The sequence below is a fragment of the Grampus griseus genome, assembly GCF_964374135.1.
Source record: "Grampus griseus genome assembly, chromosome: 6".
Classification (NCBI taxonomy): domain Eukaryota; kingdom Metazoa; phylum Chordata; class Mammalia; order Artiodactyla; family Delphinidae; genus Grampus; species Grampus griseus.
Window position 1 is genome coordinate 86,486,839 of NC_139000.1, and position 24,896 is coordinate 86,511,734.

General features: G+C 35.3%; 1 protein-coding gene across 2 annotated transcripts in view; it reads left to right on the forward strand.

Annotated features, from left to right (window-relative positions):
• Positions 1-24,896, forward strand: part of ERCC6L2 (ERCC excision repair 6 like 2) — a 139,965-nt gene that overhangs the window by 89,435 nt on the left and 25,634 nt on the right. Inside the window, exons 14-18 of one of the 2 annotated variants that reach the window (XM_082657396.1) lie at positions 7,287-7,439; positions 11,791-11,871; positions 13,292-14,453; positions 19,791-19,945; positions 23,470-23,756. In XM_082657396.1, the coding sequence (XP_082513522.1) occupies positions 7,287-7,439; positions 11,791-11,871; positions 13,292-14,453; positions 19,791-19,945; positions 23,470-23,535 (1,617 nt within the window). In that variant the 3' untranslated portion in view covers positions 23,536-23,756. Of the gene's footprint in view, positions 1-7,286; positions 7,440-11,790; positions 11,872-13,291; positions 14,454-19,790; positions 19,946-23,469; positions 23,757-24,896 lie in introns of those variants that run through there. The other variant, XM_082657395.1, reaches the window with a different exon arrangement.

A 24,896-nucleotide genomic window follows, 5' to 3' on the forward strand; every position in this document is an offset into this window, starting at 1 on the left:
ACTCATTTAATGAAATAAAATGTCCTTTTATATAATAATATGTAATAAAAAGGCTTCAGAAGATGAGGGTAATTTAAGTTTTCAGAACTTTGTATGATCTAATTGCTTATTAAAATAAGCCACTTAAGGAACATTCAGCCATACAACTTGATAAGCACAAATAAAGATAAGATGGCAATCATATGAGGAAATGGCATAAATGTGATTTAAACATTGATTGGAATTTGAACCAAGGGTGCAAATGGCAAACACACGCTAGCCTCACAAGTGTTCCTCAAATCTCTTGGGAGGAAAACAATCCAAAATGATGTTTTAAAATTCTGTAAAAATGTTGGAAAGAAAAAAGAGTTCTCTCTGTGGGCCAAAAATGATAAGGAACCCTGAAAGACAAAGGGCAGTTGAGATGAGATTGAAGGAAGAAACAAAGCTAAACTCAGTCATGAGAAGACTACTGGAAAAGGTAGGTGCAACTTGTGAATATTCCAAGCTTAGAGTCAACAGATACTAAAAATAGAAAGGAGCCTTGGGTTAACTGTGATGCCCCCTCTTTGGGTATTATTAGTGATCTAACAAGGTGGTTTAACCCTTATGATCTTTCCCCCATTGTACCAGATTGTAGACAATGGAAATGTCTGCTCTCAAGTAGGAACAATAAGTAGAACTACTGGAAGGAAGGAAACAAAGCTCTAAATTTTTGCTGAAATCAAGAAGAAAGTCCGAAATAATAAATATTTGCAAACCCCTCCACCTGCTGCCTGCTTTGAATAATTACTGCAGTAGGCCTAGATAAGCCCGTTAGGCATTTGACAGATGAATATTCCCCCCCACCCCTCCAAAACAATAATTAGTATTGAACAGTTTAGGAAAATAAACACTATGAAAATGGCCCTCAAAGATACCAGGTCCTAATCCCTGGAACCTATAAATGTTACTTTATATGGAAAAAAGGGTCTTTGCAGATGTGATTAAATTAAGAATTTTTGAGATGGGGAGATTAGCCTGGATTGTCCAGGTGGGCCCTAAATCATAAGCATTCTTATAAGTAGGAAGCAAAGGGAAATCTGACAGAGACAGAAGGGAAGCCAGTGTAACCCCAGAGACAAGAGATTGGAGCTATGTAGTTATAAACTAAGGAATGCTGGCAGCCACCAGAAGTGAAAAGAGGCAAGGAATGGATCCTCCCCTAGAGCCTATGAAGAGAACATGGCTCTGCCAAAACTTCATTTCATTCTGGTGATACTGATATCAGACTTCTAGCCTCCTGTAAGAACTATAAGAGAATACATTTCTGTTCTGTTAAGCCACCAAGTTTATGATAATTTATTACAAGAGATATAGGAACTCATATAGGCACTAAAAAAGAATTAACATCAGAGAAAACAAAATTAATAGAAAAGAGTAAAAGATTTTTAAAGAAATATCACTATTCAAAAGGTAAATGAGGTTGTAGGATCCTGGGAGCAACAAAAGACTACTAGAAAAAAAATCCATTAGAGATCCAGAAAACGAGAAACTCCAGCAATAGGCTGAATAGCAAAGAACAAAGTTTTCATCTAAAAGAAAGAGCCATGCAATTCTTCTAGATTACAGAGCAAAAAGACAGAGGAAGAACGAACACATGTAAGAAAACTTAGGAGAAATGAAGGCTAGATGTAGAAGTTCCAATATCAGTCTTATAGTTGAGCAAGGGAACAGAAGAAAGAGAAGGAAGAAGTCCCAAAGGATGAGAGTCCACAGATTATGAGCCCCACTGAGTGTTAAATAGGGTGAATGAAAATAGATCCACACTTACATTGTCTTTCTATAATTGTAAAACCCTTAAAATTTCCAGAGATAAACTTCATGGAGAGAAAAAAAATTGTCTACAAGAGTACTAGAGTTAAATAGCTAGCTAACTTCTTAATAGCAATACTGGATATTTCGGAGCAGTAACTTCAAATGAGGGGAAATCATAGCTCTATATTGTCAAAGAAAGTGAATTTTTAATTCAAAACTTTTCCACAGTGGTGGAAATTTTTCCTTCAGTGGTGAGTTCTATCAAACATTTAATATTCTTTTTGAGAACAGAGGAGGGAACAATTCTAGCCTACTTTAGAAAGATAGAAGAATCCCGATGCCAGAATTGGCAAAGACATTACAAGAACAGAAAATTATAGACAAATATGTCTCATGAACATAAATGTAAAAAGTCTTTAACAAAGCCTCTGTTAGAAGTTGAATTGTGCCCCCCCCCAAAAAAATAAAATAAAAAATATATGTTGAAGTCCTTAACCCCTGGTACCTGTGAATGGAATCTTATTTGGAAGTAAGGTCTTTGCAGATGTAATCAAGTTAAATAAGGTTATACTCTATAAAGGTGGGCCCTAATTCAATGACTGGTTTCTTATAAGAGGGAAATTTGGATACAGACAGACACAGAAGGAGGATGCCATGTGATGACAGAGGCAAAGATTACAGTGATGAAGCTGCAAACTGAGGAATGCCTAGGACTGCCAGCAACCACCAGAAACTAGGAAGAGGAATGGAAGGATATTCCCTTAGAACCTTCAGAGAGAGCATGGCCCTGCCAATATCTTGATTTCAGACTTTTAGCCTCCAGAACTGAGAGAGAATAAATTTCTGTTGTTTTACACCACCTGGTTTATGGTACTTTGTTACAGCAGCCTTAGGAAACTGATATAGCCTCTAAGGCAAATATTGTAAATTTGACTACATTTTTATATGAAACTTCTATATGACAAATGAACTATAAGCCAAATTAAAGGAGAGACCAGAGGAAATGCTTGCCATAAGTATAATAAATTAGCATCTATAATATATAAAGAACTCCTACAAACCAATAAAAAGACTGATTAGGCATTTTAGTGAAGAAAAAATACAAACAGTTAACATGTATATGAAAAGATGCTTAACTACACTTATAATGGAGAAGTAAAAAATAAGATCGTGTTTTGCACGTTCTGCAAAAGACTTTTTTGTTTTGTTCTGTGGGGGGTTTTTTAGGGAGGTGAGGAGATTGGCGTTGCTCATTGTTGTTGGGGATATTTTTAAAGAGGTGTTAATATAGTATTTTTGAGAATACAACTTGGTGCACTTATTTTAGAAGCTAATTTAACAGCATTTTTAAAATGCACTTTCTCCCTATTTACCTGGCAGAAATATTCTCACATATGCACATTGAAGGATGACAAGGATTTATATTCAGAATTGTTAGTATTTGTTCAAAAAATGAAAAAAGGAACAGCCTAAATGTCCAATAGTAACAGAATTAACATAAATTCTGATATACCCATATACAGCAAAAAAATTTTTTTAAAGATTATAGAGCAAATGTACTGATGTGGCACAATCTTTAAGACATTTTAAGTGGGGCAAAAGTAACTTGCAGAACAAGTATATCAATTGTGTTTATTTATAAAACTGTTTCTACATGTATGTATAAATAGTTCTAACTGCATTGAAAAAGATCTAGGAAGGATAAACCTAAACATTACAGTGTTGGTTAGACTGATAAGGGATGATCTGTGTTGTTCAAGGGGGACTTGCCGTTTGATGTTTTTGTTTATGTTTGTTGTGATAATGCCTTCACAACATAAAATATATTTTATACTTTAAAAAAATTGCTTATATAGCAACTGCGCTCCTTTAGGTTTGGAGCATTGCATGTAATCTAAAATTTGGCATTCAAAAATTCATCTTTCATATATATGTAATTTATTTAGAAATTAATATGTATTTACAGAAGAGTTACAAGATCAGTACAGAGAACTCCCAATTAACGTCACCCAAATTCCCCAGTTGTTAACATTTTACCACATTTGCTTTCTCTTTCTCTCAGCCATGATCTTTATTCTTTTTCTGAACCGTTTTAGAGGAAGTTGAAGATTTATCACCTTTAAATTCTTTGTTTTCTCCCAAATAAGGACACCATCCTATTTATATGTACATATAAAAATAGCTTTATGCATTATAAACACTCAATTTTACATATTGTTCTGCAACTTGCTTCTCCCTTACCGCCCCCCCGCCACTCTCCTCTCAAAAATGCAGTTATCCATGGGCTTCCCTGGTGGCGTAGTGGTTGAGAGTCCGCCTGCCGATGCAGGGGACACCGGTTCATACCCCGGTCCGGGAGGATCCCACATGCCGCGGAGCGGGTAGGCCCATGAGCCATGGCCACTGAGCCTGCGCGTCCGGAGCCTGTGCTCCGCAATGGGAGAGGCCACAACAGTGAGAAGCCCACGTACCACAAAAAAAAAAAAAAAATGCAGTTATCCAAATCAAGAAACTAACACTTACACAGCATCACCTTGTAATCCATAGAACCCATTCAGATTTCATCAGCTTTCCTGGCAATGTCTCCTTTCTCTTTCTGGCTCAGGATCCAATCCAGGATCATAATTACATTTCTTTTTGTGTCTCTTAAGTTTTCTTCAACCTTAAGTTACCCAGGCTTTTCTGGTCTTTCATGACCTTGACAGTTTTAAAAAATAAAGCCTTTCCTAGTGTATGCTTTCCCTCAACATATGTCCATTTGATGTTTCCTCATCTTCCAACTCAAGACAAGAAGCCTTGACAAGAATGGTACAGAAAGAATGCTGTGCTCTTCTCATTGCATTGGTCAGAAGGCACCTGGTGGTGACCTGATCCACCACTGGTGATATTAACCTTGATCACCTGTCAAGTTTGTGTCTGCCAGCTTTTTACACTGCAGAGTCACCACTTTTTTCATTTGTAAAATAGTATATATTTTATGGGGAGATCATCAGAGACTATGCTGATATAGTCAGCCCTCTGTATCCATGGGTTCTGCATCCTCAGATTCAGCCAACCATGGATTCAAAGTATTCAGAAAGAAAATTCCAGAAAGTTCCAAAAGCAAAACTTGAATTTGCTGTGTGCTGTTTACCTAACATTTACATTGTATTTACAACTATTTACACAGCATTTACATTGTATTAGATATTATAAGTAATCTGGAGATGATTTAAAGTATATAGGAAATAATGCATAGCTTATATGCAAATACTATGCCATTTAATAAAAGAGACTTGAGCATCCATGGGTTTTGTTATCCGTGGGGATCCTGGAACCAATCCCCCCGATACCAAGGGACGACGGACAGCTGTATCCTGTTCCTCATCAAGCTTGTACTCATCAGCCTTAGCTTTCATTGATGATTCCCGCCTGAATCGGCCACTACTATGATGGTTTGTCAGACGGTGATTTTTCTATTTCCATTATTACTTCCTTTATATTTGTTGGCATTCTACCATAAAAAAAGAGCTTTCCCTTCTCTTCCATTTATTTAATCTGTGTGGACTCATGAGATAGTATTTTAGTAACGGATTTTAGTAACCCACTGAATATCAATTATTTTTATGTTCAAACTCTCATTTTTTGACCAGTGAGAACCCCTTCAAGGGGGCTTCTGTGTCATTTTGACAAGCCCTCATCATGCTTATTGCACTTCCTTACTGTGGTAGGCTGAATAATGGCCCCCCACAGATATCCACATCCTAATTCCCTGAACTGACCTGGATTATGTAAGTGGGCCCAGTGTAATCACAAGGGTCCTTATAAAGGGAGGGGTAGCAGTAGGGTCAGAAAAAGGAAAGAAGGCAATGTGATAACAGAAGCAGAGGGTCAGAGAATGATACAGAGATGCCTCATTACTGGCCTTGAAGATGGAGGAAGTGGTCATGAACTCTTAACGTGATGAATATTCCTGTTTTGCTTCTTGCATATCTTGTATATTGTGAAGAAATCTAAGCATTTTATAGCCTCGTATGGGTTCTTCTTAAGCTAGAAACTAAGCTACATTTTCCAAATGCTGATTTTTTTCCCTACCCTCTTGAATTCTAACATGATTTTGTTATAGTTACCCTACAGATGGATGCATCTGGCCTTCACTTTTACTGGAGCCACTTTGGAAAACTCAAGTACAAAATAATGTGCCTTTTATAAGTTTTGTGACAAAACTTTGGTAGGAGACTTACAAAGATTTAGATTAATGCTTACAAATTACTTTGGTGATTATATTTAGTAGTATAGCAGTCTGACAATACAGTGTTTAAGGAAGAGTCAGTAGTAAGGGTAAAATCATAGGTAACTGGGCCATCAAGGCCATCAGTTGCTATTGTGATTCTGTATTTCCAGGACTATAGCCCATATTTCTGGGACGTTGATATAAAACTAATCAAGTTGGTATGTTGATCCATAACTTATTCAAACTTAGGTCCCAAGGGTCTTGTTTTAAGAGGGACATCTGGATATGAGAAATTGATACAAGTATAAATTTTGAATTCAGCCAAACTCAGGTAAAAATTCTAGAAATGATGCTTCCTAGTGAGGCAGCTGTGAACAAGGCACTTAATTTCTCTGAATTTAAGTTCTTTTATTTCTAAAAGGGAGATGATAATATCTTATAGGATTGTAGGAATTAAATGAGAATATAAAAATGCTGCACATGTGTTCAGTAAATAGTAGCTATTATTAATAAGAATAATTTTATTTGCCTAAAGTAATTATTATAGTGCAAATCAATCTGATGATAATCACCATAAAGTATCGCTTCTTACTAATCCTTCCATTAGCAATAGATGGAAGTTATTTTTCATTCTTTGTTTCAAGAAATGTTAGAGTGTACATGGGTTAATCAAATTGTATGTACATTATATACAATAAAATATCTAGTAAATAAAGAGATTACATTATGTTGGTACTAAAGTGGTATATGTCCTTAAGGGTTCCATGTCAGTGTTCTTTCTGTGTTCAGAATTGTTTCAGAGATGCAATGTTGCTAAACAATGATTGGGTTTTTGCTCTTAGTTGACAATGTGACCATGGCCACAATTAGTTTGATACCAACGTGGTTATTATATAATTACTTTAGATTATAATTTAACTTTGGTGATGTAGCGACTATTTCTGCCAGTTTTAGTAGTTTCTATTGAAATAAGAGTCTAGAAAGGAGAAAAGTGTATTCAAATGTATGCCTTTTACATTTTACATCAGGTGGCTAGTCCATACAGATACGATCTTGAGTCAGTTGTTAGAAAACAGATAAAATAGGAAATGTAAGATTTCATCTTTAATAAAACTGGCCAGATTATTATTATTTCACCATAATGGCAACATCTGCCAGGGAAATTAAAATAAAATTTCCTCCCTACGGAGATTCTGCCTGCTCCAGCTAAAGCTGTGTATATACAGGGAATGCCAGGAAATTCTGACATATTGTTGGAGCGAACACTTCAAAACATCTTGTGTTTTTTCTGTTATAGCAACTTCACTGTGTGGTGGTTGGAAGTGAAAATGCCAAGAGGTATTTTGAAGCAGTTCAAGGATCAAAAGAGCATCGAGGAGAGCTTTTTGGAGTCTATAATCTCTTCAAACTGAGGTCCCAAGGGTCTTGTCTTACAAGGGACATCCTGGAGGTGTGAAATTTTTCTCTGATTTTTTTCAATATTTTAAACATGGATTTCTCCCTCAGGAAAATTGCTGGTGCCTTTTCAGAGAAATTTTTGGTTTTCTTTTTAAAAAATGTTTTATGTTTAGAATTTCTACTTTTATAGAAATAGGAAATGAATTACTATACCTCTGAACTAAGATTTTCCCCATGCATAGTTATAAATAATGTACATACACAAATTCAGATACATATACAAGACAGTATGACCTCCAAGGCCATTTTCAGACGGTAAAGAGAAATTTATTATTTTGAAAACAGCTGTTGAAGTCAGGAACTAAAAAAAGAGACTTTCCTAAATAAACAAAAATATAAAATGTGTTTTGATTAAAAGTTACCAAATACTCCCTGAGATGCACTCTCATGTCTCATGGAGATTTTTGTTTTCTGTTCCCAATAAAAATTCCACACCAATATTTCAAACTCTCCCAGTTGTGTTCATCCTCAGGATACAGATGTTTCTTATTCTTAACAGGATATTTATATCCTTTAAAAAATCTTTTAAATTCTTTACTATACCAGAGTACTAAGAATATTAACCTATTTTTTAGTTAATATGATATGAGTATCATAAAATCCTGGACTATCGTTTTTTTCAATCCCATCATCATACAGTTGAGGAAATTGAGTCTTGGAAAACTTAAGGATATTTCCCTTAACTTCCAGGACTTTGTAGTAAAACCTTAATGTACTTCATTTATTTAATAGTACCGTAAAAACAGTTAAAGGAACAATTGGTCCCTGTCCTTAAAGAACTTAGACCATCTTTATGGGAGGTGGAAGAGAACATTTACATACTGAACACGTAACATCAGTAAGCATATGTTAAGCAAGTTTAGTAGCAGTTCAAACGTGATCGTCAATGGTTGGGGAAGAGGAAGGTATATATGATTTGTATGTTGTGAATATTACAACTGTTATACAATGTCTGATGTATATTGCTCAGTTTTTATTTTATAGTAACTATTTGATTCTGAATTGAGTGACCTATTTAAAGTCTCCCTTTCTCTGTCTCTTTCTTGTTTTGAATATACTATTTCTCTGATTGACTTGTTCTTTCCCATTCCTCTTCTCTAATCAGTAAATAGCCTTGTTTGTCCTCAGGACCCCCTCAGATCCTACCTCCAACGTTGGGTAGTACTACCCAATGTACTATATTCATGTTTCTAATTTCAAATCATTATCTGTAAAATGTATTAGTATTATATTACTTGTCCTGTTTTCTGCTGTGTATCAAATAGTTTTGTTCTCTTCTTTTATCAGAATAGCCACCTATTCCTCTGTTTAAAAAGTGTTAGGTAAGACATTCCATATGACAAGTTATTAAACGGAAAGTTCTCTTATTCTCTGGTTGTCCTAAATATATGTTGTTTCTCCTCCAGGATTGTTTATTAATGACAGGACCCTCCATATCTTATATTTTGTTTATAGTAAAATATGCTTAACTGCTTGCTAGGCACATCATTGGCACTCAATTATTAAATTAAATTTTGAATTAAAATTGCTCATTTGTTATCAGTCAGAATTTAGTAGATTCATGCTGTGCTTTTGGCCAAACGATGTTTTAAAATATTATTAGTCCAAGCCCTGCATAATGGAAACATATATTATAAAGTAAAAGAAGTATTTTACTTCCTATGATACATTTTTAATTTTTAAAGGTTATAGAAAAATCCCTTTTAAAATGTTTTAAGATGTAGAAATTTGAATATATAGAACACTTTTAATCTGATGATTTCTGGGCAATTTAGTTCTATTTTTCATTGACATTCTTTTAATGGTTTCCCTTTAGAGATAGATACTGAGAGCTAATTTCACAAATATTTATTGAGTATATGTTAAATGTCCAATACTATACATCATAGGACTAGGCATACAGAAATGAATAAAATAGACAAAAAGCCCCGCCTACAAAATTTTACATTCTATTTGGGGGAAACAAATAGTAAAGAGAAATATAACTGAAGTTAGTATATTATGATGATAGATTCTAAGGATAAAAATAGAGCAAGTAGATGAATAAGTTCTAGAGATCTACTACACAGCATGGTGAGTATTGTCAACAATACTATTATTATATACCTCAAAACTGCTAAAGGACTAGATCTTAAATGTTCTCACCACATAAAAGAATTGATAATTATATGCCATATTAGAGGTGTTAACTAAAGCTATGATGATAATCATATTACAGTATATAAATATATCAAATTAACACCTCGTAGACCTTAAACATACACAGTATTATATGTAAATTATATCTCAAAAAAAAACAAATAGAGCAAGGAAGGGAAATAGGGAGACTGTCAGGGAAAGAGCATTACAATTTTAGATGGAGTAGCCAAGGAAGGCTACTGTGAGATTGCATTTGATTCTTTGAAGAGACAAGAAAGGAAGAGGTGTTTTAGGCAGAGGAACAAATGCAAACAAAGGCCCTGAGGGAGGAGCATGCCCAGCGTGATTTCAAAATGGCAAGGAAGCCAAAGTGGCTGGAGTGGAGTAATCAAAAGAGCAAAAGATGGGGCCAGAGAAATGACAGGAAACCAGATCCTACAGGAACTTTGGCTTTGACTTGAGTGATAACAAAAGCAATTAGAGGGCTTCCCTGGTGGCGCAGTGGTTGAGAGTCCGCCTGCCGATGCAGGGGACACGGGTTCGTGCCCCGGTCCGGGAAGATCCCACATGCTGCAGAGCGGCTGGGCCCGCGAGCTATGGCCGCTGAGCCTGCACGTCCAGAGCCTGCGCTCCGCAATGGGAGAGGCCACAACAGTGAGAGGCCCGCGTACCACAAAAAGAAAAAAAAAGCAGTTAGAGTTCTGAACAGCAGAATGACATAGTCTGATCTATACTATCTATTCTAAATGTTAAGAATTGGACTATAGAAGTACAAGAGCAGAAGCAAGAAGCCAGGTAGGAGGATACTGCAACAATCCAGCCAAGAGATGGTGGTTTGGGCCAGAGGGTAGTGGTGGATGCCCTGAAGCACTGACAGGATTTGCTCCTGGATCATCTGATAGGGTATGAGAAACAGGAGTTAAGGATGACTCCAAGTCAACAGAAGACTGGAGTTGTCATTTACCTATCACAAAGGGGTTCTGACAGCTTGTAGATTTCTGTTGCTGCCAGTTGCATCTGTTGTAGCCATTTGAATTCTGTTGAAGAGATAAAAGGGAGTTCTCGGACAGAGGCTTCCCATTCCCTTACAGTAATAGCCTCCAGGCACTGGAAGAAAAGATCTCATGGCAATTCAGGAACTCTTTATCATTCTTCCAAGTTCTTTAGGGGTGATTCTCACTTGTTGCCCTGGATACCAGGTAACTGGAACCATGCCATTGCTATATTATGAATATTGGTATATTCGTAAGTTGGATATTTGTAACTCTGGTGATGATAGTATTATTTCCCCTTGTTCTATCAACAAATAAAGCCTTGAAAAGAGAAATAAATTTATTTCCTCTTGAAGAATTTAATATTCTAGAATCTAGGCCATTAACTATCTCTGCTAAATGATATACCAATAGCTATAAAAGCATACTTTCCTTAAAGATGTAGCAAGCCTATTATCTAATTAAGATTTTTTTAGTTTTATATTAGATGGATATTTTCATTTTGATGTCTACTACACTGAAGGAATCAATAAACATATTTTAATGAATATGAACTATAAACACACTGGCAATATAAGCTAGAATATCGAGTGCCCAATACCCAGCATTATCTGTGGTATTTAAAATGTTGATATTATGTCCTTACAGTTATTGCAATATTATATAATATTTACACATATACAATAGTTATATAGTTATCATATAGACATAGTTATTATGGCTGTCACTACTGGGTAAATTTTTAACATTTTTTCACTCTCCCTCCCTACTAGGGCTTTTAGTGGAGTTTGCTGAAAAATGTTATTAGTTTTCTATCAGAAAAAGTAAGCTTATGATAAGAAGTAAGAATTTTTTATGAGCCCAGCAGGCTTCCACTGTGCCTTTATACTACCTAAGAATTATGAGCATTGAAAAATATATATGAATTCCTTAATTAGCAAATTGAAAAATAGCATTAAGAGAGTTAAAGCAGACTGTACTCATTTTTTTTTTTTTTTTTTTTGGCCATACCACGCATCTTGCAGAATCTTAGTTCCCTGACCAGGGATTGAACCCAGGCCCATGGCAGTGAAATCGCAGAGTCCTAAACCATTGGACCGCCAGGGAATTCCCTGGACTCAATTTTCTTAACTCTAAGTTTTAGCATAACATTGCTGTTGTTTATCTGGTTGTTTCTACCCTATATTTTACAGTTATTTGCATTCTTTATAGAGAGAAGGCCAAGTGGAAGCAGGGATCATGACAGCTACAACATGGTTGAAAGAGGAACCTCCAGTACACAAACTAGAAACAGTAAGCAATCTTTGAATCTGTAGCCTAGAAACTCCTGGGAAACATGTATGTGAAGATTTTAAGTTTCTTTTCCTTTTCCTTCATTTTTCAATGTGTAAAGAAAATTTTTTTAAGAAATGTCAAGGACACAAAGTCAGAAGACTGTCAGTAAAATTAATAATTTAGGCTAATATTTCATATCATATCATAAAAAAAAATTCAGGAGCAGTCACCAGGTGTTTACATCCAAACTGGAATTTTAACTATGCCAAAGTGTAAATCCAAAATTAAATGCACTGTATAGGTAACCAATCCAACCTAAATAATTTTTTTTTTACTAAATAACAAATTAGATGGAAAAATAGCAATCAATGTATATTTAAAATTATTAAATTCAAACACCAAACTCATTCTCTGACTCAAGCAGATATTTTATTTGAGTCCTTTGTCTTGTGGTAGTTTGTCATCTCACATACTACAAAATCTATATTGTCATCATAAAGTCTTTTTAAAAGTAAAGAATATATGTAGAAGATTTTTTGTTGTTGTTGCTATTTTTTTCTTGTTTGTTTTTTTTTTAAGGGATTTAACTCTAATTTTGTACTAGCCCAAAGATATGGGCTATATGACAACTATATTATGATATAACATATATATATGATATAACAGTACATCATATAACTGTATGATAACTATATGCAATGATAACTATAAATTTATAACACCCCTATAAATTTATATAACCAAGTATGGAGTGAATATATTTCTAAATTTATAGAAATACATGAGTATCAAATGTTGGCAGAAGTATTACCAGATAATACTTTCCCACAATCTTTTACTAATGAAGCCTCAGTTTTCAGAAACTGAGAATATATTTAGCTCTAATTAATGTGAAAAAAGTAAATATTGGATTTAAATTTCTAGCAAATTTTACTTCAAAATAGCTTCAATATTTTCTTTATTTATGGTGGTCAAGATCCTATCCAATCTATTTTTAATCAATTAGAAACATTTTCCAGTTGGGAATTCTTTAGCTCCTACAAATTTGTTGTGTTTTTAACGCATGATTGAAAGTATCTGCTGGACTGTCGTAAGCAATAAGTTGTGTGCTTTTCACTTTGAGGCCAGAATCAGTCTCTGCATCTTAGAAGCTAACAGCTCTGCTCTGTGTTTTCCTTATAAATAATTTGATCATTTGATATTCTAGTTTTAACTTTTATTTATTTGGAAAGTTATTCAACTTTAAAAGAGTATACCAGACTGTAATATTAAATCCTTTATGTTTGTTTACTATCAATAAATGTTTTGCTTTTAGAAAATACCAGGTAATATACTTGTACATAAATTATCTGCCCAAATTCAATTCCCCTCCAGTGTGATAGATTTGATATCCTTATTTTGACGTTTTCTAATGTTTCCACCATTGCTTCTTATATAGGATAGGGAGCCTGACTGTCAAGAACACAAAGGTCCAGAACAGCCTGCAGAACCACTAGCAAAAGAAGCATGTGATCTCTGCAGTGATTTTAGTGAAGATGAATCAGTAGGAAACTCAATAATAAAGACTGCTAAAAACAAAGCATCTGACTCAAGTAAAGCTTCAGGTTCTCCTGGACAGCTTACCTTACTCCAGTGTGGTTTCTCTAAATTGTTTGAGACAAAATGTGAAGCAGTTGAGGATAGTGATGGAAATATTACCTCTGACGATGAAAGTTCTGATGAACAGCCCACATGCCTTTCAACAGAAGCCAAAGATGTTGGTTGTCGGAAAAGTCAAGACTCTCTTGGTACTTCAAAGCATCAGAAATTCACTAACATCCTAAATCCAAATGGAAAATATATTTTTGATAAAACTGAGATTTTAGAACAGAATATTTCTTCTGAGTCTGATGATGACAAAAATTTTAAAAATACAGTTGGCCACCATTGCAGTTCACAGAATGTCACAGAATCAGAAGATAGTGATATCATCTTTCCCACACAATACACAACTCAAAGATTCCTCAAGAAGAGGGTAAAGTTTAAGCCACCTGTGGATGGATCTGAAGATTCTGAAACAGAAAACCCTGTAAATATAAGAAATAATGGTGATAATAGAAAGACCAATGTCAGAGGAAATGGACTAATTTCAAAACAATTAAATCCTGAGAACAAGACCCTAAAATCTAATACAAAAAGAAAAGGCAGTAGTGATATTAGTGACGAATCTGATGACATTGAAATTTCCTCCAAGTCAAGAGTAAGAAAGAAAAGAGCTACTAGTTCTCTGAGGTTTAAGAGAAAAGAGGAAAATAAAAGGGAACTTTACACTTTTCCAAAAACAATGAAAAAAACAAACCAACTGTGTGCAACAGATGAAGACTGTACCTCTCAGGCTATTGATGATTTTACATCCTCAGATGATGATTTATCTGTTAGCCACATCAGTGTCTCTAAACAGAGCCATAGACCAAAAACTATAAAAGATAGAATCAGTTTCTCTTCAAAATTACCTAGCCATGAGAAAAATAGCACTTTTATACCAAGGAGACGAATGAAATTTCCAAATAAGAGCATTGTCAATCAAGATCAGATGTGTGAATCAATGGATAAATTTTTAGGTAACTGCAGATATATTCTGAAAACTTTTCTTTGCATATTTGTTTCGTGCAATCAAATAGTTCCTCAAGAGATTCTTGAATTAACTTGAATTAGCTCTGCAATCAAGATGCTACATTGAGGCACAGTGAGGAAGTGGGTGGTGGCAGGATAAAGGGGAAGACCACCTAGGTCAAGATAGAGAACTTTGTCATCTAGACCAGGATCCCTTCCATGTGGCCCATCTGAATCACAACCTTGCCCATACACTACTTATTCTAACTTTTTTGCATTTTCACGGCTTTATTAAATGTATATACATTTGATACAAATGTGTATCCCTAGACATTATAGTTTAGCCTCACTCATTAAAAAATTTTTATATAGCTTAATGTACAGGATTCCTCCTCCATCCCTTTTGTTTCTTTACAATTTATATGATTTCTCTGTTGAAGAAACCAGGCCAATTGTTTTCTGCAACTTGCATATTGCGGATTGGTACAGTTGCACATATTTCTCCACCCTCTATATTTCCTGAAAATGAGCAGTTGGCATCTGACACTATATCAAATTCAGGTTCAATCCCTTTGACAAAACAAAAGTTAGTGTTTGACAGAATGTATGCTGGTTTCTCTCTTTGTGATCTTAGCAACCATTGATGCTTAATGCCTAGAATTATTTATTCATTCAGAGTAGCAAAATGACATTTTCTACTTCTCTCATTTCTTTTTCATTTGTTAGTTAGGATGCTTCTGTAAGGAGATACTTCCTCTCATCTACTATTTACTTACCCAGTGGTACAGTTCATATAGAGAAGGCAGGAAAAATAATTTCTTTAACAGCTTTTAGTATAATAAATTGATTTCCTATTGATTTCTTTTCTTAAAATCATTATGAATTAATTGATTCAAACACATTTAATGAGTCCAAATCCATTTCAATTAATATCATTATAGAGGCTCAATTTTCCCATCTTTGGACAGTGGGAGCCTTTAAACATGAGCATTTTGATTCCTGAGACCTTTAACATGATGCTAATCATCTTTGATACCTATCAGGTATTACAGGATGTTCCATCATGCATTTTTTGCCTCAGACCTAAAATCAGTCATTTCTCTAAGAAGTCTTGGTTTCTTTTAGTGAGAAAGTGTGTTTCAAGACCACAGTCTGGTGCTAGGAATGATCATTGCTACTACTTGCTTGGGCCTTTTCAGTGGATAAATTGTGTTACGTATGTTTATTCGTATGTGTGTGTGTATATATAGGTATATATGAGTTTATATATGTATTTATGTACATGTATGTATTTTTATGTATGGTGATAAAATATTTCATGAATTCATATTGATATTTCCATATTTGTACTTACTTTGGGGGTATAGAGCTTTAACCTCTTCTCTATCATATTTACATACCACTTCTTCTATGCTGAAAATACTGGTTCTTTGGCATATAGGGAACGATTTAATTATAATGTTCCATAATTACTCATGTTTTATCCATGTTACACAAAAGTCAAATAAGAAAAATATTGTTATAATATAATTCCTAGAAACATTAAGGTTTGGGCGTGGGGTTTTTTTGTATATACTCTCCCATTTCTGCCCATTTTTAAAATGGATATATTATGTCTTCATTGTCAATACACATGAATATTGCATTATACTCTCTCCTCTTAGACTTCATTTATTCTTGGTTTGCAGATAACTATAAATTTAATGCTTCTCATTAGTCAATGTCTCTTATGTCAATGTCTCTCTAGTCATTTTGGTTGTCTGAAGCTTATTTTCTAGTAGATTCCTTATTTCTGTTAGATCTCAGGAAGTACTCATGAGAGTAATATTCCCTGAGATACTTGCTGATAGCAGTTTGTGCCCTTTATACTTAAAAGTCATTTTTTCTGGATATAAAATTCTTGGCTTACACTTTCTTTTCTTAAGTATTTTAAATATGTAGCTTCATTTTCTTCTGGCATGAAGTATTGTGCTATGTGTTCTTTTTTTTTTCTTAGATGCCCAAAGTGTGTTTTTTCTTTTCCTTATTTTCTAGTAATTTTACTAGATTATATTTTGGTGTTTGTCTTAGCTCAGGCTGCTGTAACAAGTTACCATAGACTGGGTGGCTTAAACAACATTTATTTCTCACAGTTTGGGAGGCTGGAAGTCCAAGATCAGGAAGGGTTCTTGATTAGGGCCCTCCTCCTGGTCACTGCCTTCTTGCTGTCTTTACATGGTCGAGAGAGAAATCATCTATCTCATGTCTTTTATTATAAGGGCACTAATCTCATTCATTAGGGCTCCACCCTTAAGACCTAATTATCTCCCAAAGGCCTAACCTCCAAACACCATCACATTGGGGATTAGGACTTCAACATACGAGTTTTGAGGGGACACAAATATTCAGTCCATAGTAGTCTGTATCAATATTCTCATAGTGTAGTTTCAACTCAGTTTTTATTTAAGGAAAGCTTATTTGTACTAGTATTTTTAGTTACTTGTTCTATTCTTTTACTTTGACTTTCCTCTTCAGGAATTTATGTTATTCAAGTGTTCAGTCTTCCTTGCCTGTCTTCAGTATTTGTCACATTCTCCCAAATCCTATTTTATTTATTTTTCATTTCTTTTTGCTTTTTAAAAATGTTCTTCTATTTCTCTTAAATCAATATCTATTGTGTTTATTCTCTCTTATGTTCCTTCTAATTTAGTCTCCATTTCTGAATTTTTTTTTAATTTCTATGTCTTTCTGAGTTCTGCCACTCATTTCTGAGTTATTCTAATTCTGATTTATATTGTTGGTTCCTATATTTTATCATTTTCTTAAGGTGTTTTACCTAATTTTGAAATCAATTACAATTTTGTTGTTTTGTAAGCATATCTTTCTGGCATATTTTCATTGTAGGGATATTATTCTGCTGCTTATTTTCTTTACTCTTATAATTTTTATGAGATTTGACCCTCTTGCTCATTTTTATAGAAATTCTTTTCCCTGACTTTTTTTAAATGAGGCAGAGTTTAAAAAATCTTTTCTAATTTCACAGAGATTCATATTTGTTATTTTTCTATAGTGTTCAAAACTATGATAGGATTTCCTGTTTCTGTTTCCACTGCTTTGCTCTAGACCATCTCTTTCCCTCATCCCTGTTCTTCCTATTCTGCTCATTTTGACTCCATCCCAGCAGTTTTTCCTCATTGTATGGCCCTGGCCTGGGAGCCCTGGTGGGTTAGTTTGGGGAGTTCCTTAGGGCTAGCTTGCCCCAGCCCCTCAGGCCTTCTTACCACAAGCCTCCTGTACGCTGTACTCAGCTTTAGAGAATGCAGAACCTTCCCAGATCCAGCTACTGATCTCCAAATAACCCACTGTGCTAGGGTCTCCTGTTCTCTGATCCAGATGCCACCCTGTCACTTCCTTCTTCCTTCACACAGACCCTGATGCCATGCAGAGTGTGTAGCTATTAGTGGGTTATACCCACCCTCTTGTATTTTAGGGCTAATGGGAGTATCTTGTCATCTAATTTTGTTTTAAGTGTTGTCCTTTGCTTTTGGTTTTGCAGTCTAGTTGTTGTTCTCATGTTCTCATGTGGGGATTCAGAGAGATTGAAAAACTGCTTCCCCTTACCACCATCTGCTGAGAATCTGATTAGTAGTTTTAAGAGTTAGCATTGCTTTCAAAAGTGTCTCACTCATTCCCAAAAAAACTACATGAAAGAATCTGATATGTAAGCAAGCTTATATTTTGATAAGCTTTCTTTTGTGGTTATTAGTAGTGTCATTTAAAAGTTCATTATGATATATATTTTGATACCCTTGTAATTAAGTACAGGTTTACCCTGCTCTCCGAAAGTAGAGCCTTCCTGTGTAACTTTGTAAGCTGAAATGGTGTAAAGCAAAGAAGCAATTACCTTAGGACACATCTTGTTAATGGTCGCACAAAATAAATCCAGATAAAGCACAGATGCTCACAGACACAGTCCAAAGCTATGATGGCTTGATGCTGAGATGCTGAGTGTCGTTCCTGGGGAAGGAGCTTGGTGGTGCCACGCTTGCTGCTGGGCTGTGTGCTGCCTCTGTAAGGGCTTGCTGCAAAGCAAACACTGCAGCACTTCACTCTTCTCCCTTTTTCACAAAAGTGAAAACTCTCTTTGGATTTCTTTCTGTTAGAGTGAAAACAGGTACTAACGTAGGTCTTTTGGAAAAGCTAAGTGGTGTAAAGCAAACTTTCAAGAACTAAGGGATACCAGTACTGGACTATCCTTTGGTTTCTGTGCTACAATTAGATTTTAGGTTTGAGGAGTTATTGCATAAACTTTTTTAAAAGAGCAGCTAAGTTTTGTTTTTTGTTTTTGTTTTTTACTGTGTAAAAGGTGTCAATAGTTTGCGTGGAACTCGTTCTATTTTGAATAATGCATAAAATGTGTCACCAAAATTAAGAAAAATCTGAGTAAAGTTTCCACCAGAATCCTTTTGAAGGTTTTAAACTGTTGGTATACTTACTACTGATATTTTGAAATTTAAGGCGAATATTATCTTGATTACTCTTTTACTCAGCTTATTTAACAAACATCTTGTTTTCTCATGATTGGCAATTCTGGTTGAGAAAGGTTCGGGACTAAAACAGCACAAGTGTTGAAGGTCATAATTGAGGTTCATTGCCAGAGCTGTTTGAGGGAGCTTTTATAGACCTCAATTTGAGCCTTCTTTTTTATGACCGCAATTTAAAAGTAAATTATAGGTGCCCAGAAACAAAGCAATAAAAAAAAGTAGCTGTTTTTTAAACTTCTTTCAGATAAAAGGTGTAAGTTAATGTTTTTCATTTCCTAAAAACCTCCAAATCTGGGCATATGTACAAAAAAGACAGTATACAAACAGTAAAACTGAACAAAGCCAACCAAATGAAACTCCCTGGTCATAAACCCCATGCTCGTGCTTCGTCACTGTAATCAAATACATGTTTAAAGGAACAGGTGAGGTTAGCACTGCTTTTAAATTAGTAAACTTTTTTTTACATCAACAGAGACAACAAATTCATAGAGACAACCTTCCACTATGGCTTTCCTCTTAGCCAAAACTCTCATTTCAGGCTTAAATCTAAAAATTGTTACCTGATTCAGAAGTTCTTACATTGATGAGAGGGAAAAGTCATTTCTAAGTTAACCTAGACCAATATATTTGAACTCTTTCTCTTTTCAGTTGTTTTAAAAAAGAATATTGTGATATTGACATACAAACAATGTTTTTCTTGAGGATTAAAAATAAAATAAGCATAACCTGTTTTTAATGTGTTGCTGATAATTTTTAAAGTATACCTTGAACCGTATTGCTTCATCATGAGACATCACTTAATAAACATCAATTACCTCTTAGGTGGTGTTCAGGAAGTGGCTTACATTCACTCAAACCAGAATGTGATTGGATCAAGCAAAGCTGAAAATCACATGAGCCGATGGGCAGCACGTGATGTATTTGAATTGAAGCAGTTTTCCCAGCTTCCTGCTAACATAGCTGTTTGTACTTCTAAGGTAAGTAGAACATAGGATAATGTATCTCTAGTTTTTACCTCATTTTCACTGAAGCTCCTCAATAGGATCTTCTGTAAGTACTCCCTCAAAAGTACCAACAAGACTATAAATGACTTACAAATAAGTGTAAAAAACAGAATACCATTTGGGGCACTATATCCACTAAAGATGTTTTATATTAAAAGACAAATCTATATCTAAATGCCTAATAATGTTGAGTTGCTTAATAGTTTCCCTCAGTGAAAGTCTGCCAAAAATGAGAAATCTGAGGGAATCACTTAAATCAGAACCAAAAATACTTTTCATATGGAAAAAGGAAAGTGTATCATTAGATTTACCTCCATAATTTTTCATCTAAAATGAAGACACACACAAAAACTAACTTCATACAGAGTTTATATTTTTAACAAAAGGATTTTTATAATGTTAAAAGTAATAAGTATTTCCTATGGGCTCTTCCCACTTAAATTTGCTGTTACATAGAAATAAGGCTTATATAAAAGTGATATTTTATTTACACACTTTTGTCAAAAGTTTTAAAAAATATTTTCTTCTCTTTGGCTTATTATTCTTTCTTAATTCCTTAGAGCTAGGTGTCTGAGGAGTAGTTTTTCTACCACTTTATGTGTAGAAGTGAAAAATTGGTATTGTATATAACAATGACACTTTGTTTCAAGTTAGTGCTACTTTGGGGAATGAAGGGGGGGTGGGAAATGCTATCTGAACTGTCAAGCTGAGACAGGAGATAGATGGGCCCCCAGGGCAAACAGTTTGTGTTTGTTCCTTGTGGACTGGTACTCTGAGATGGGAATAACAGGACAATTGAGAGAGGAGGCTGGACCCTGCCCAGAGGGAAGGTAAGAGACCACTTATTCCTCATTCTTGAAGTCAGGAGACCTCCCAGACTACACATGAGCAGAAAGCCTCCTTGGAGGTCAAAAGGGGAGTGATGCCAAGTGTCCAAACCTACCCAAAGGCCTCTTCCGTAGAATTCATCTTGGCCAAGAGATGCATGCTCACACATGGAAAAATCCTGAGCTATACCAAATATGGACTTTGAACCAGGCAAATCAAAATGACTGGCCAAAGGAAACCCGAAGAAATGCCCCATAAAAGTGATTCAAACTGCCATGAGGGCGCTACTCTTTCTCTGAGCCCACCCATGTGTCTATCCACACATACTCTTTTTCTCGCCTAATAAATACTTGTTTCACTACTTTCTGTCTTTGTGGGAATTCTTTTTCTGCAAAGCCGTACAGCCAGGGCCTTGTCACTGACCACTGGTCTAGTGGCTAGGATTCGGTGCTCTCACCGGCACGACCCAACCTCAGTCACTGGCCGGGAACCGAAACCCCGCTTCAAGCCGCTGCAGGCCTAGGACACCCAAGATCAAAGCTATCTTCATTTATTTGTACCTCATCTGGTTTGACAAAGATTTTGGATTGTCTTAATAAAATCAGAATACAAAATTAAGTTCATGACCAAGGAAAATATAAATTAAGACGGAAGTTCAAGACTGGGAGAAAGTTAGAATGCAGGTATATAGGATATACTATACTTTCCCAGATATATTTTTTTAATGACAAATTTGATTGAGTTTCCTGGTAGGCAAAACAAAGGAAGTGAACAATGTATTTAGTGTTTTCTCAACTAGTGCATTTAGAAATGTTGGGCAGTTTGGGTGGTCACAATGACCAAGTGCCTGACTGGCATTAATGTCTGGAGGCCAGGGATACTAAATGGCTGTCCTGGGGAGTGGGGGGAGCATCCCACATGCTGAGAATTGTTCTGCCCAAAATGCCATAACACCCTGCTGAGAAACACTGAGCTAAACGATTGTCCTTAAGAAAAAAGAAAAACAAAAAAACAGCTCTTCTAAGGAGGAGCAAAGCTTTTCCTAGGGTTTAATTTGAAAGAAATTTGTCACCTGGCATTTTAAATGGGGACCACTGAATGATCTAGTTAACTGTCAGTTGTCTTATAATATCCTTAGAGTAAATGTAATATTGAACTTTGAAAGGCTGTGCTTTTAGCATTTTTCAGTGTAATCCAAAGGCCCAATTCCAAAATGCAACTCATGAAAGCACTTTCATGACCCAAGTATGCCACTTTTTTATATTCTTATTTGATCTGGGAGTATACCATATCTCAGCCAATGCTGTAGATAGCATTTCTATAGTTTGACTACCTTGTGGGAGCTATTTGAACAAAGTAGGCAGAAATGTGCCAGGTTTGCCAGAAATTTACTGTATTAAAATTAAGAGCATATCAGAATCTTTTAAACAGACAGCTAATTTTTTATTAGGTTTTTCTTTCTTTTAAACCATGCCTTTTTTTTAAACCATGCTCTTTTCCAAACAAATTTTAATGTGAAAGGTCAGAAAATTTGGCAAACTCTGTAGTAGATGTTAATGCAATAATTTAACTGGATATTGGTCACTAGCTTATTTAAATATTTCTCAGAGAAGAAATTTACACCCATGTAATACCTCCCAAAACGGACCCAAGAAGCAACCCCTAGATATAGAAGCAATAAAAAGTACCTTTGGAACCTTCGTAAGGAAAATTGTAAAGATGAAAATGCTGGAAGTATACTTTGCCTTTAGTTGGGGAGGGGTGGGTGTGCGAAGGGATTTACTTTATCTTTACATTAGCAATACCAGTAGTTTTCAACCTTTTTCAGCCCCAGCATTCTTGAGATGAACAGCACAGTCTCATCAGAAACCTTGTCTTTTCACAGTGATTTTCAGAGTGAGGGGCATTTCTTACCAGGAAACAAATTGGAATACCCAGCCCCTGGAGTTTCTGATACGTCCTTTGAGGCCATATATCTCCCCAGTCACACATAGACCAATTTAGTAGACCTTTTTCAGGGAATATGAAGAAATCTGGTGTTTAATGACTAAATCACAGTGGGTATAAAATACTCAGGGAAGTTTTAAAGCCATTAAGCAGGAAGTCCAGTCCCATGCCACCAATGCTAGCAGGCATTATAGAACAGTCCATATAAACATACTTAATTCAGTGGCTAACTTCTTTAAATCAATACTTGATACAGTAAAATTCTGACAGAATAAGATTCAATCCCTCAGATTTGACCTATATCATTTAATACATCAGGTTAATAATATAGTTGTACTTTAGCATCTTGAAAGCTGGAATGTATTACCTATAAACAACAATCACTTGGGAATGGTATTATAAACTTACCATCAAAAAAGAAAGGTCTTGGATACACACTACTATATATAAAATAGATAGCTAATAAGGACCTACTGTATAGCACAGGGGACTCTACTCAATACTCTGTAACGACCTATATGGGATAAGAATCTAAAAGAGTGAATATATGTATATGTATAACTGATTCACTTTGCTGTACACCTAAAACTAACAGCATTATGAGTCAACTATACTCCAATAAAAAGTTAAATAAATAAAAAGAAAAGTCTTGGTATATGAAAATCAGAGTTTTCAGGGCTTCCCTGGTGGCACAGTGGTTAAGAATCCACCTTCCAATGCAGGGGATATGCGTTCGAGCCCTGGTCCGGGAAGATCCCACATGCCAGGGAGCAACTAAGCCCGTGTGACACAACTACTGAGCCTGTGCTCTAGAACCCGCATGCCACAACTACTGAAGCCCACATGCCCAGAGCCCATGCTCCTCAACAAGAGAAGCCACCGCAATGAGAAACCCATGCACGGCAACCAGAGAAAGCCCGCTCACTGCAACGGAGAGTAGCCCGCCCAACCCAGTTCACTGCAACCAGAGAAAGCCTGCACGCAGCAGCGAAGACCCAACGCAGCCAAAAATAAAGTAAATAAATTAAAAAAAAAATCAGTTTTCAAAATAGTTATCATACATATTTTTGTTCTTAGTTTTTCACCAACATCAAAAACTAAACCTACTATAATTTTGACATAAAACTGCAACCCCTGAGACATACGTCATGCTTTCCTCCTTTTAGTTTAACTAGAAATAAATAAATAAAAGAACTCATATAATAAGACTCATCTTCAGTTTGTTGAACTCTAATATTCTAGAGGCAGAAGAAATTTTTGATTGTTATAACTAGCCCATGGCATGAAGTCTATTCAGGCTGTCAGTTTGAATTGTAGCTCTACCTGATACTTCCTGTGTGACCATGAACAAGTTACTTACCTTCTCTGTGCCTCAATTTCCTTGTGCTTAAAATACAAGTAATTATACTTCTTACCTCAAATGGTTGTTGTGAAGACCAAATGAGGTAATAATACCTGTAAAATGCTCTGAACAGTACCTGACACAAAGTAAGCAGTCAATGAATAATAAGTATTGTTATTACAACCAATGGATAAGACTGATGTCAGGTCTCTAACTCCCCTGGAGGGTGAGGATCAACAAGAACAAATAATCTATAAACAGTTGTATGCAGCTATATTTAACTATAAGTAAAAGAATGGGTGGTACTAGTCCTTCTGGGGCTTTGAATTTCCTTAAAAACAAAACAAGAATGTTTATGGTAGATTATTTTTCAAATTTTTATATGTGACTGTTGTTTTTGTTTATGAAAACAAAGTCACTCAGTACTTTATATTAATTTTATTTTAGGATATTCTGTATTAGAGTAGAAGTTATTAGTAACTTTTCTCCTTAAAGCTGATAGATTTATTTTCTGTTTAAATTCATTAGTTTGTGACTATTTCTAATTCATGATATCTCCATAGCTGCCGACAGACATTCAAATGAGTGAGAGAGCACTCTGCCATCAAACTAGTCCTTTTGCATCTCTATACATATTACTCTGGGTTCTCCTCATTATAATTCTTCTGGAAACTAGAAACTACTTTAATAATATCAGTGAGATGGAATGATGGTAGTGTGTGTTTCTCTTTACTAAAGCTATTTGTAAAGATGGTTAAATTAAGCATTTCTGAAGACTTTTAAAATATTATTTTACATAAATGAGAT